This window comes from Natrix helvetica (assembly GCF_964273705.1).
Source record: "Natrix helvetica genome assembly, chromosome: 2".
NCBI classification, from domain to species: domain Eukaryota; kingdom Metazoa; phylum Chordata; class Lepidosauria; order Squamata; family Natricidae; genus Natrix; species Natrix helvetica.
This window is the reverse complement of record NC_138552.1, coordinates 75,613,489-75,628,011: the sequence shown is the minus strand read 5'-3', so window position 1 is coordinate 75,628,011 and position 14,523 is coordinate 75,613,489. Positions and strand designations below refer to the sequence as shown.

The window sequence follows — 14,523 nt, the reverse complement described above, 5'->3', positions numbered from 1 at the left end:
CTGGAAATTTGTGTATTGGAAACGAAACACTTATTTTTTTTCCCACTGATTATCCTGGCTTGGCACTTCAAGGTCTCACTGCTTGTTTATAGAGAGTGATAAGAAGAAAAGCACACAGATGTTCCTTTGAAGTATATTTTTAATCAGAGAAAGGTGTAAATGAAATGTTATTGTGAATTTATACTTAATCCTGTTAAAACCTTCTAAGCTAGAACAGCAATGCTTGTTAGCTGGAGATAATGGCACAATCTCAACAGCAGAAAGAAGTTTTAAGTCTGCAAAAGATATTCTCAGAAATACAGAAATGATCAGATACACATGAGAGGATAGAGAAGAAGTTGGAAGACTTAGTGCATCTAACAGCAAAATATGATGAAGAAGTTGAAGATGTTTATCAAATGGAAAAAGTGGCGGTTAAAATCCTAAAAATTGAAGAGGAAAATGAATATAAAGAAATTAAAATTGCTGATATTTATGGTGATTGGTTTGTCTCTGAAAAGGGAAAGAGTGGAATACTGAAAGAGGAATTAAATGGAGGGGAAATCTATCCCAGAGGGCAAGATACAGAAGAAGAGAAAACAAAAGAATTTATGGATTTAAAGAGAGGAATTTTATTAGCAATATCATTGATAACACTACCGACAATCAAAGATAAGCTGATTAAGGAAACAGAAGAAGGGAATTGAAATTATATGAGAGATTTTATAAGCAAAGAGTTGCTAAGAGGAGTCCATGCAAAGTTGATTAAGGAGATGATTAGAGGACTGACACCACATATAGCAGAAGATATGAGACTGTTTTGCTACTGGAAAGATACAGGTTGATAGATGGAAGAGTATAATTTAAAACTAGTTAAACTTAGTGAAATTTAGTGATAATAGATATAGTTAAATAAATAATTGATAATGATAATAATGTATACAATGTGTAGTGTTATGATAAGTAATAATTGGATATGAATATTAAATGGTACCCATGAAAGGAAGATTCAAAATCCTTTTGGATTATATATAAAGGTTAATGAAAAAAGAATTAAGTTAGATTCCGTTAAGTCTTGATTATTAGGGGGGGAAATGATATGATACAGGATATAGTCAAATAAAGGAGGGATAATGATAATGTATATATATGGGTACAACATAAGGAAATGGGATGTAAATTGTAAACTGATTTGGAAAGAAGGATTAGAAAACTTTATTAAATATTATGGATGTTTAGCTAGAATAGGACATAAGGATTCAGTGTTATTGGAGGATTTTAGAAATAGTAAATGAAATGCCAGTATGTGATTATGTATTAAATCTTGCTATATTTTATAATGAAGGACGTTTAAACAATTATAGTCAAATGAAAATGGAGGTATGATGATGGTAACATGTATAAATATCTGAGTTAAAATACTTGAGTTAATATGAATTATGTTTGTGAACTGTGGAAGAGAAGCACGTAAGCCTTTTTGTAACCAACAGATACACTTTCTACAGTATGTAAAGAAGGATGTGTTTGTTTTGAAAAAAAAAAACCTTTTATTAAAAAAAAGATGATATTACATGACTGAGGCAAGATATGAGGAGCTGGTGTATTACCTTGCAATCCCTATATGGCAGAAGACCAGCTTCGAGAAAGAAACACTCAAATAGAATTCACCTCCTTTCTGCTCCCTGAGATCATTTTAAGAAGATCATTTAGAATTGTAAGGGACTTCTCTTATAGCAAATCAGGTCAAGTCTTGCTGTAGCTGTCCCAGCAAATCCCCGGAATGCACTTTCCTGTTAATGAAGGGGAGCCATCTGTGATTTTTTGCTTTTTAAAAGGCCTTAAACAGATCCTATCTTTTTCAATGGGCTTAATTCTTATTTATTTTAAATAATTTTAATTTTGTTTAAAATTGATACTTGTGTCTGTGTGTGTGTGTATCTGTGTGTGTGTGCGTTTGTGTCATTGTTGACTCCTGGCAACTGCCTCGACTAGTCCTTGCAATTTCCTTGTCAAGGTTTGAGAAGTGATTTGCGATGGCCGCCTTCCTAGGGCTGAGAGAAAATGACTGGCCCCAGGTCACCTAACTGGCTTCGTGCTTTAGGCAGAACTAGAACTCACAATCTCCCAGTTGCATTTAAAAAGAAAAATAGTATGAAAGGTGTTTTATTTAGGGTTATCATAACCTTGAAGCCATTTGAGGGTTCCAACTAGTAATATGATTTCATCTAAAAATATTAAATGGAATGTTCAGTTCCTATCAAAAGGTTTACAGCAGGGGTGTCCAAACTTGGGAACTTTAAGACTTGTGGACTTCAACTCCCAGAATTGCCCAGCCAGCCATGCTGGCTGGGGAATTCTGGGAGTTGAAGTCCACAAGTCTTAAAGTTCCCAAGTTTGGACACCCCTGGTTTACAGGATCGTAGTCTCTTCAGTCATAATAACGTATCAGCAGTTATTTGTTAAGGGTGCTCATTGGTGAAAGTGATAACTTAGTTATGCAAGATTCTTCTCATATTAAAACATTTCTTTTAACAGTCTTCTGAATGACATCAGAGGTTCAAACATACAGTCAGGTGTTCAAAGTTGCCTTTGATCAAGAGTAGGCAGAAGGTACAAGCATGATGTATCTATTTGGGTTGGCATATCAGGCTCCATAAAGATGAGATTTGAATATAGCATACTTATAGTTTGCTGAAATGTCTATAGGCACAGTTTTGAGTAGATCTCTATGCTTTTCAGAAAGTCTGGAAGAATTTTTGGCTACCCATTGCTTAGCGATAGGAACAATAAAATGATCCCTCTTTTCTGTATTAAACTGCAAAAATGAAAAAACCTGGGGTAGCCAACAGAATTGCAGGATTATAAGCACTATTTCTTTCAGCAGACAAAAATGTTTCTGAGCACAATGGTACTTCAATTCTAAGCATCTGTCTTTTGTACTGGAGCCATTTAGTGGATTTCAAATTTTGGGGTGGGTGGAGGAAGTAGGCCCTGTATTTACTCATCCCTGCCACCAAGAATGGTAGCTGCATTAGTTTGTGATATGTATTCAGATATGGGAAGCCCATGTTTTTATAGCAGAGAAAAGTCATTATCTGTTTCTTTCCTTGTTTCTAAAATAGCAGTAATGATATCAACAAGGGAGTAGCGAATCTATAGACAATAAACTATGGTGCAGTTCATTGGAACATGCTGGAGATATTACCATATTTTTCAAACACGCACCTTCCCCCCCCAAAAAAAGAGGGTGGATGCGTCTTATACACGGAATACAGCATTTTTGGCCTCCTGAAACCCCACCCCACACATCCCATTTTTTGCAAATGGGATGCCTGCAAAGTAGTTCTGGGGGTTGGGGAGGGCACAAACGAGTGAAAAATGAGCCTGTTTTTCACAAAAAAGGGCTGTTTTTGCCCTCCCAAGCCCCCAGGAGCACTCTACAGGCCTTCCAAACTCTCTGCAAGCCCTGTTTATTGCACAAAACAGGCCCGTTTTTGGCCTCCCGAACCCCCCACATGTCACATTTTTGCCCTCCCGGCCCCCAGGAGCACTTTGCAGGCCTCTCAATTTCTCTGCATGCCCCTTTTTCACAAAAATTGGGATGTACAGAGGGTTTGGGAGGCCTGCAGAGTGCTCCTGGGGGCTGGGGAGGACAAAAACTTTTTTTAAATTTACCTTTACGTCTTATACTCCGGGGCGTCTTATAGTTTGAAAAATACAGTATTTTAAATCTTGTCATCTTTATAATTGAAGGAAAAAATTGATAAGTTCTTGGGATAACTAAGATCAGTGACATGTGAGTTGCCACGAGAGTTAGGAGGCTTGGAAGCCATTTTTTTTCAGCAGGGGAGATGTGGGCAGGCAATTGATGGCTGTATGGCATTTAGAATATTGGAATCAAAAGCTACTTAGTTGAATTTATGTTTCTTTAAATGAATAAAAGTGGCATTTAGGAATCTGCTAGGGTAGAGAGTGTGTTGATTTTCATGCTTTTCCCATCTTAAAGTACACTTTATCAGGTTGAAATTGCGCATTCAAGTCATTTTAACAGCATCAGGCCTTATTATTAAGGCCATTTTTATTTTGGTTTTGTTCTATTTCTCTTGAAAGCTTTCTCAAATAAAACTGAGGAATATTTGAGTGTTAGGAATTAAAGCTGCCTTGTGCACATCCTTTAAAAGTACTGGGAAAGGCATATAAAACACCCATTGTTGAATCATTGGAACAGTAATGTCTATAGTAATGTCTTGTCAGAAGCACAGCCATCTCCCATCCATGCAGAGACAGCCCAGCACACTTCAGTTGTAGTTCCACACACGCAGAAAAAGATGTGGCAGATATGGAATGGGTTAATCATAAAAAAAAATCAATGTTTCATAAACACTCCTTGTTTTCTGAAGGTTCTTTTGTGAAGGATTTTTGCAGTTGGAAAAACTGTGTTGTGATTTTTCCTCCATTTTATATGGCGTAATAGGATACAGCATTAACCACTGTTTTTATTTTTGGTACTCCTGCTGCTTCTTCTTGCTGGGAGATACTGCAGCCAGAATGTGTAGACCAGTGATGCCGAACCTTTTCACCGAGTGCCCAAACTGGAATGCGTGTGTGCACCAGAGCGCTGGAAATCCGAAGACCAGCTGGCCGGTGCGCATGTGCATGCTGGCCAGCTGATCTTCGGGTTTCCGGCGCTCCGGTGGGCATAAAGACCAGCTGGCGTGCCAGAAACCAGAAGACCAGTGACGATGGCATGTGTGCCCACAGAGAGGGCTTTGCGTGGCACCTCTGGCACGTATGCCAGAGGTTTCGCCATCACGGGTGTAGACTGTTTAGCTGTGACTTTAACTTTAACTTTAACTTTTATTTAATTTATAAACCGCGCCCTCTCCCATAATAATAATAATAATAAACTTTAATTTATAAACCGCACCCTTTCCTAAACAGGACTCGGGGCGGTGTACAGTCATATTAAAACAGTATAAATACAAAATATAGAAATACTTAAATATACAAATAGGTAAACGGAGGAGGTAGGATATGGACCCAGAAGGGACTCGGGGCGGTGTACAGTCATATTAAAACACAATATAAATACATACAGATATAGATAAATATAGATAAATATAGATGGAGGAGGTAACATATAAACTGTACAATAATAATTAAAATTAAAATTAGAGATACATTAAAAACTACCCCTAAAAAGCTACCCCAGAGTAAAATGTTTGCCAGGAGGTAAAAATGGGACTATGTGACAATGTCACATAGCTCAGGGTGCACTATAAGGAGGCTAGTCTACATTGTACCCCAATGTTGTGACCTTTTGATATTATGTCAAGAGCACTGCTTGGTATACAGAATAATTGTACTTGGGGTTACCTCAAATTGGCAAATCATACATTTCTCCTGCCTTTAAAATGATTTGCACTACAATTCCTATAACTTCTAAACATTGGCCATATTGTTTGAGGGCTTATGAGTTTGTAGTTTAAAAATATCTCTATTCCTGTTCTAGACAAAATATTTGTCAATGTTAGTATACTCTTATTTTAGAAATGCCTTGCGAGAAACAAAGTTGTTGGTGATGATGATTTTTAAATACACCAGAAACCTCTATAGGAACTGAGAGGGTGCTAGACAATACAAGATAGGAAAATTATAGAGTATCAAAATGAACATGGAGAAACCACAAATTTTAAACAATATATTATGTAGGAGGTAGCCAGGGTAATACTAGTTTTGGAAAATCTGAGGTGTGATGGCAGTGCTAGTGAAAACTATTAGAAAAACAAAAGACAGTAGAAAGCAATATTGTGGGGAAAAGTCACCTTTGTTAATGCGAGAACAGAATTCTGTTCTCTTATTTATTGCTAATGAAATTATGATTGCAAATGCTATATGTAGCTAGCATCAGTCCATCTGTGCTGTAATAAATCACTCTTCATTTCACAATGTTGCACTCTAGTGTAACTCGTTATTTTATTTTGACATTAATTTGCTTGTTGCTACCTCTTCTGATCAGGGGCAAAAATATGCAGTATTCAGTGACCAGGAAAAATTAAAACTCACATGTGGCTTCAGACTTCATCTTTCATAGCTGCTTCCACTAAACTGTACTCATTGTCCTGAAAGACTGTTATCTGGGACAGTGGCAGGAAGGGGAGGGAAAGCTGTTCCACAGAGGGGAAGTCCCAATCCAGAAGACCTGTTCCATGGCATCCTCTCTCTTGATTTGTCACAGGAAGAGAATCTTGGCTTAAGTAGAGTGAATATAAAGTTATTACCTGAGTGAAACAGTCTCAGAACTAATAAGGATCTGAATCATAAAGGGCTGCATAGGTTATAACCAGGAGGACCTTGAGCTGGATCTGGAAGAATATTGGAAACTGGTATGGGTTGCTTCCGGTTCGGCTCGGCTCGGGGCAAACCAGTAGTGGCAGTGGGAGGCTCCGCCCACCCACCCAGACACAGAAGCGGTGAGCACGAGCAAACCGATAGCGCCAGGATTTGCAACCCACCTCTGGTGTAAGCTATTACAGACATGACATTGTTCCACTGTATTGGCCAGGCAGTGGCATTCTGGACTAATTGAACCTACCAGATTGCCTTTCAAGGACAGTATCATAAAGAGAAGTACACACTCCAAACACCAGGTTACAAGCACATGAGTTATTGTTGCCAGTAACTCCTGATGCAAAAAGGGTCAGAGCTGGCCCTCAGATTCAGCTGGGCAAAGAACATCTTGGCCACATTTTCCATCTGCAGTACTAGCAGGACCTGCAAGATTAAAATAGCCCTTAGTGCAATCCTACACAGAGCTAAAGTCGGAGGGATTCTAGAATCTGACGATTTCTGAACAGTTGTTCCATCTTGTTTCTTTTCCTATGGCTTATCTTATTATTCAGTATCTGAACAAGGGGGGAAGGAGAGAATGGGTTACCCCCCCCAAAAAAAATTTCTCTTATTGGCTTTGTCCTGCCTACTGAACTTCATCTAAAATGAGCTATCCACAGCTAACAAGAACTTCCCTCCCCTATTCTTGAGTGGATTAGTCCTCGACTTACAACAGTTCATTTAGTGACTATCCAAAGTTACAACAGCACTGAAAAAAGTGACCTGTGACCATTTTCCCCACTTACGTTGCAAGATTCCCGTGGTCATGTGATCAAAATTCAAACATTTGGCAACTGACTCATATTTATGATGATTTATTATGGTTCGGTATCCCGGAGTCACATGATCATTTTTGGAGACCTTTTGGAAGCCAGATTCACTTAACAACCATCTTACTAACCTAACCATTGCAGTGATTCACTGAACAAATGTTTCCTTAGCAACATAAATTTTGGGCTCAATCATGGTTGCAAGTCGAGGACTACCTGTATTATCACTGTCTGTCTATCTTCTTATTTGTCTCATCTACCTTCTTATCTTTGTTTCTACCCCTCTTATTGGTATTATTATTATTATTATTATTAATGTGTTGCTTTGTATGTACACTGAGTGGTTCTGCACCGGAGACAAATTCCTTGTGTTTCTAATCACATTTCACTAAATAAAATATTCTATTTTGTTCTGCTCTGCTTTGCTCTACTCCATTCCGTTCCAGTATATTCTATTCATCTAAAGATGTCATATAAATCTAAAAGTATTTTTGGGACTGAAATAAAATTATTTTGATTGATTTGAAATGGGACTCCTCTGAAATGGTTAATTATTAAAGGGGTTTTTTTGTATTTTTTAAAATAGTATTTTATGGGTCCTGACCTTGTTACCATTTTTATCTTACCTGATCATCTTTCTACCAATTCTGCTGTTTGATTTTAAAGTTGGAACATTTTTAGTTCTGTGTTTATATAAAGCATTTTATTATTTTTGGTACCCTTAAAGAATGAGCAGCTGTTTTGCAAGTTGTTAATTAATTCTTATAAAAGTATTATGGTACAGCTGCTACTTCATTCTAATGTTATATTCCAGGGTAAGTAGTTTATTCTTATAATCTCGAAATCTCTAGTCTAATCTAACCATCCATTTAGCTAGTTTGATTTAAAGGAAAATATGTCACATTAATGTTGCAATTTATTACAGTTTAAAATCAAATGTCAGATACACCTCTGGAAATTAATAGGCTTTCAGCTTATGAAATATTCATACTATTCTAAAGAATGGTTTTTGTGGGCAATAACTATGGTCTTTGTTAATATAAACAATATTAAACATTTACTCTTCTTAATTTATATTATAACTTTTATTTTTATCTTGTATTACTACAAAAGGCACCAAGACAGTGTAACAATGACTTAACAGAGGTAATTTTCTGTGGTGCATATAGGAAATGTGACTTTCACGCTTTCTGTAACAGAGTCTTGAAAGTAGCCAGGTTATTTGCTTGCATAAGCCAGATTTCTCTGGTACTTCTGAAAGCCATCTTGGGAATCCTCCAGCTCTCCGCAGCCAGGAAAGGGAGATTGACATCTCAGCTACAATGGAAAAGGATAGCATTGGCCATTTATGGTAGGGGGGGGAAATCAGGAGGGGTCTGGTAGCAGTTTTTTCAACAACAACAATAATAAAGGATAAACTGCAGCTCACAAAAGCTTATGCCTTTTAGTAAAAGTTGTTACTTGGAAAAAGTACCACTGGCTTCCTCCTGATTTCTGAATTATATCAGAGGGACTTGCAGTATTTCTATTCAGATGTTTAGGCAGTCATCCATGTTTTCTCCACTGGGCCATCAGAGAGAGTAAGTCCCCTTCTGCCCCAGTCCTGGGATTTTTAAATGCATTTTTATAATTTTGGAAGGCTTATCTTCTCTAAAACATGGTTATAATTTTGTCTGTGTTTGTATGTCTGATACTCTTTTGACTATGTAAATAACATTATTCATTTGACTACATAAATCATATAATTTGTTTCCATATACTGGAATACCAAAGCAAGCTGTATCTGTTGCAATTCTGATTAGCCTGCCATATCTTCCCACAGAATACTCTATTCCTGGGTTTTTCTTTCTTTCTTTCCTCCTAACAGCCGGTATGTTGTGGCTATTAAATAGACATGCCTCAATTGACGCTGAATTGGGGAACAAAGAAGCTAATGCTTTTTTAAAAAAATAAACACTATATATCATACACTAATAGAAATCTCAGGGTATCCATAAATTTGAGATAGATGAGGCATAGAGTAAAGATTTGCTGTTTAAAGAACAATACTGAAAGATCACATTCGTCATAAAACGTTACAATGCACCTAAAACAACTTCTTGAATTGGGTTATAGGATGAAAATCTCTATATTATTTTCAAAGAATAGTTAAACATTCAGTTGACTGCTTGGCATTACTTTTCATGCTTACATTTTAAAACCAAGTAATACATTTTAAGGCACTGCATTGTGAAAACTAAAGTTTACCAAATTCTTTTTTCGCAGTTGATCAAATTATGATGCATAATAGTCTGCAGTACAGAATAAAATACATTGCTATAGAACACATCCAAATATTAGCGTTTATTTCCTACCACAGCAACGGTTAAGAGTGAACAATTTTTTTACTTTTAACTTCTTAGCAAGATCAAATCCCTTCCTGAAGTAATATATAGCCTAGAATAAGATTGTCACATTTGTGTTCCTTTGTGTATTGAAGAATTAACAAGTCACTAATCCTGATTTGGGATCTACATTTTACTGCAAAAATGACCCCACATTTTCAGAATGATATTGGGTCCAATATGACAAAATACTCTTTTATACTAAGAATTTCTGATTATAGTCCAAAGTTACACAGCATAGACTCATGATTAGCATCTCAGTAAGAACAGTCACTGCAGCCTTCAAGATTTGCTGTTCTATAGCTATGTTGTACTAGAATAGCGCTACTTATAATTATAGTTATGTGGTATTTCTTTTCTGTGTTGATTAGTAACATGCATTAGCTCTTTCTCTTTACAATTTAGTTGTAATATTCAAGGACATTGATCTGTCAATACATTCATGCCTTGACTTTTTTTTTCATTTATTGTGTTCTTACTTTTAATGTATAGGTGCCTTGACCCAAGCCATTCGCAATTTTGCAAAAAGCCTTGAAGGTTGGCTTTCCAATGCCATGAACAATATTCCCCAGAGAATGATTCAAACCAAGGTAAGCTGAAGAGTTACTCTTGCTTTCAAAATCATTTGCAACAAAAAAGTATTACAAATAATAATTCAACATTACCTCCTCTGTTTCATTTATAAAAAAGACACTACAAAAGAACCATTTTTAAAAATTGCATAGAATCTGCTTTTGATTTTATATTACCAGTCTATACTGTTCTTCAAATTTTGCTGTAGAAAGTTCATCTACTCATATCTAAATCACCGATTCGCAGTTTGTGGTCCACATGAGGCCTCCCCCAGATGGTTCATGGGAAAAAATAATGTAATAATATAATTTTTCCACTAAATGTAGGGTGATATATGTAATATATTTGTGAACTAGCATAATAAACATTAAAAATACAGTAATACCTCTGGTTAGCAGACTGCTTTCAGAAAGGGGATTTTTAAAACTCTTCATTATACCTAAATCTATCTAATTAACATAATTTGCATAATTTGTCATAAATTGTTCAGATGGATTTGCCAAACAAGAGATTTTTCCATTATTTGAGGGAGAAATTCAAACTGAGATTTTGTCTCTTACATGTGAATATGGAGATTCTCAGTCATCCAGGTCATGGTTGTCCCCAAAGTGCTTTTTCAAAAGGCAACTGGACTTGGTTTTTTTCTTGAAGACATTTCGCTTCTCATCTAAGAAGCTTCTTCAGTTCTTCTTAAGAAGTGAAAAAGCTGCTTGGATGAGAAACGAAATGTCTTCAAGAAAAAAACAAAGTCCAGTTGCTTTTTGAAAAATCAAATTTGGGACTTACAGGTGAATGGAAGACCATAAAAGCAAAGTTTTACTGTAGTTGCTCTTGTAATATACGGTTTTATACTAATCAACCAAAGAATATGTGAAAAAAAGGTACCATATTTTTCCGTCTATAAGATATAAGTTTCTTGTAGTAACCACACTATAAGCCAGTGATGGCGAATCTTTTTGGGGAGCGCAGGGAGGTCGTGGGTGGGCATGCCACACCCATAATCCTATGCGCACGACCCCATGCGCATTCGCACGCAACCCCCCACCCACGCATGCGCATGCAAAACCCACCCTCTTTTGAGTCCGCGAAGATCTCATTTTTCACCCTCTCCAGGCTCCAGGGCTTTCTAGGAACCTGGGGAGGGTGAAAATGGCCTTACTGGCTCCTCCAGGCCCTCCAGAGGCTTCCAGCACCTTCCACTTGCACCCGCAGCGCCTGCTGCTCCCCGCCACCTTCAGAGGCAACAGAGGCAAACGCTACTCTTGATGGGGTGGCCGTGCTTGTGCGGTCCTGTCCTGAAGCCTCATGACATACACACACACACCGCTGAGGCAAGCGCGGCTCAACTGCATCAGGAGGCACCTGGCAACACCAGCGGTCTCCCTGGTGGCTGGCGGGCGGTTGCAAGTGCAATGCTCCCGATGTCCAGCACCTTCCACCAGCGCAGAAAGGGTGTGCGGTGGGGAAACAGGTTCCCGGGGTGGAGTTGGGTGAAAGAGAGATTGGACAAGGGGGGGGGAGTTCCCCTGTTTGCCACAGCAGCAGCGCTCAGCTGAAGTGCCTTGCCGGGCATTTTCATTCTGAGGGAGGTGGAGCTTCCCTGAAATCTCTCTCCATGGACTTGAGGGAAAAGCCCCCTCCCCCCCTTCTCAAATTGCGGAAGAGCAGCACATCTCAACAAGTTGCCGAGTTCGCTGACTAGCTGGGGAGACTAATCCGCCAATGAATCCTAATCATAGCCTCGGCCCCTCTTCCTCCCTTCCTCCCTATCTCTCTCTCACCAGGCATGCTGTGATTTGAGAAGGGGGAAAAGGAGGCTTTACCCCCCTCAAGTCCACGGAGGGAGCAGCACTGGCCTGAGGCATGGGCAGCTTTGCTTTTCATTTTCACTGACACGGGGATAATAACTCTGATAGTTTTGCAAAAAGTCATGGCAAAACTTCAAGAGTGTTTTACAGATTTCAGCCCAGCCTCTCCTTTCAAGCTCAAAGCAGAGGACGATTAAAAAGATACAATTGAATAAACGTATGTACTGCTGTTCATAGGAATTTTAAAAAGGAGTCGGGCGTTGAAGGCGCTCTGAACAGAGTGTTTGACTCGAAGGGGGGAAATATTGAGTTCTTTTCAAGGTAACTTGAGAGGAACGGTTGCACTAGAAACGGAATGCTTTGCACAGATTGTAGAAAAGGAAGAGGAAGAAAACAAAGCAAAGCTCCCCATGCCTCAGCCCAGCGCTGCTCCCTCTGTGGACTTGAGGGGGGAAAAGACTCCCCCTTCTCAAATTGCAGTGTGCCTGGTGAGAGAGGGAGGGAGAGTGTGCACCACCTCGGATTAGCTCTCCAAGCTTGGCTTCTCACCTTTGTGGCCAGTGCTTCGCGCCTGGCCGGTGCGTGGGTCACCGTGGCTCTTGAGCGAAGAAATCCATGCAGTCGAAGCGAGCCAGGGAGAGAGAGAGAGCGCCTGCTTGCCCACCCGCCTGCTGGGCCGAGGCTATGATTAGAGTTCATTGGTGGATTAGTCTCTCTAGCTAGCCGGCGCACTTGGCAACTTGTTGAGAGGTGCTGCTCTCCCGCAATTTGAGAAGGGGGGAAAAAGGGGGCTTTCCCCTCAAGTCCATAGAGGGAGATTTCAGGGAAGCTCCAAATGCCCAGCGGGGTGCTTCAGCCCAGCGCTGCTCCTGCAGCAAACAGGGGAAACATCCCCTCCCCAACTAGTCCGATATTTCTCTCACACACACACCTCCGGGAATCTGCTTCCCTACCACACACCCTTTCTGTGCCTTTCTCCCATGGAGGAGGACATTCTGCCTCCTAGCTCTGGAGCCAGCAGAGGGAGGGGCAAGCCGGGCAGGTGCGATGGTAATGGGGAGAAGGTTAACGCATGCCCATCTGCACCCACCACCTCCGCCAGCTCAGGGCAGCTGACTCATGTATGAGCCGAGGCTGCGGGGAGCCCCCTGCCTGTTGCAGAGGGGTGGCCAGCCTTCGCCTGCATGACAAAGCATTCCCCGTCACTAAGGGTGAATGGGAGTACCCCCAACAAGCAAAGAACATGCCGGCAAACCGCCTGCCTGCGCTCAAGTCAGCCTGGCTCTTTCCCCGCATGGGCTCTCTGGTCTCTAGCAAGACCGGATTCTTTCCTGCCCTGCTGCATTGTCTCTCCGCACCCAGAGGTGGCTGGGGCAACAGTTCCGCCTCCCCCCTCCTCAAGCCCAGCAAGAAAGCCTGATCATCCCACCAAATCCATCCAAGGAAGGAGAGAGAGAGCCGGGCTCAGCTGAGCTAGAAGCAGCAGTTAAGGCAAAAAAAATGGCCGAAAACGAAAGCTGAAGTCAGCTGGCCAGCGCACGCATGCGCGCTGGAATTGACAGGGCAAAGCCATGTGTGCCCTGACAAATGGTTCCCCGTGCCACCTGTGGCACGCATGCCATAGGTTCGCCATCACGGCTATAAGCCATCACTGTGAAGAAGCCATCTTGTTAGAATGAGAACTACAACAAGAACAGGAAATGCATCACAGGAACAATAGAGATGAAACCTAGAGTGTCAATGTTCATATAGGAAACAACTACAATAGAGAGGAATGATAGAGCTGCATATAAGATAGAGGCTCATCTACACTATATTGCCAAAAGTATTCGCTCACAACTGAGTCTGATTATGTGGATGGGTGAGCGAATACTTTTGGCAATATAGTGTATAGTGTAGCATATGCAGCTTCTCCTCGGCTCCTGTGTATAAGACGCACCTCAATTTTCAAGTAAATATTTTAAAGAAAAAGGAGTGTCTTATACATGGAAAAATATGGTATTTTAAACTACTTGCTCAAGTGGTGATCTAACTGGTAAAAGCTTTTGATGTTGCTGTAGTAGTCTTTGAGGAGAGCTTTGCCTATCTAACAAATATTTACTGAAGAATTCTAGATGGCACAAATGCCATATTCTTTAGATTCTTTATATTTCATAGCAAACTGGCACAATTGTGTACCACAATATCCTGAGATGTTATTTCCTTTGTATGCTTGGGTGTGGAGGATAGCCAGGGATTCAGTGCAGGGAAGATATTGTTGTGGATATTGTTTTTATTTAACTTGCATTATTAACATTATTGTTATCGTGTGCACACATCTCCAAAAGTCATATTCTCATCAGATTTCTTTATAAGACAATATTGGCATGTTTGGGTATAAAGTGTATTTCTCAATAAACATGATTTATTTGTAAAAGTTGCTAACCAGCACTAGCCTTATAAGAGAATAGGAGTCTCAGGCCTTTTTCTTCATTTTTCGCAGGTTGCCGCTGTAAGTGCCTTTGCTCAGACTCTGCGAAGATACACATCTCTTAATCATCTGGCTCAGGCAGCCCGAGCTGTCTTGCAAAACACTTCTCAGATTAACCAGATGCTCAATGACCTCAACCGTGTTGATTT

At 39.9% G+C, this 14,523-nt stretch overlaps 1 protein-coding gene across 1 annotated transcript in view; it reads left to right on the top strand.

The window, feature by feature from the left end:
- The window catches only part of RFX3 (regulatory factor X3), a 192,687-nt gene that overhangs the window by 168,289 nt on the left and 9,875 nt on the right, over positions 1–14,523 (top strand). Inside the window, exons 12-13 of the mRNA XM_081942899.1 lie at positions 10,016–10,113; positions 14,387–14,523. The exon at positions 14,387–14,523 is cut by the window's right edge and continues 13 nt beyond it. Coding sequence (XP_081799025.1) covers positions 10,016–10,113; positions 14,387–14,523 — 235 coding nt within the window. The remainder of the gene's footprint in view (positions 1–10,015; positions 10,114–14,386) is intronic.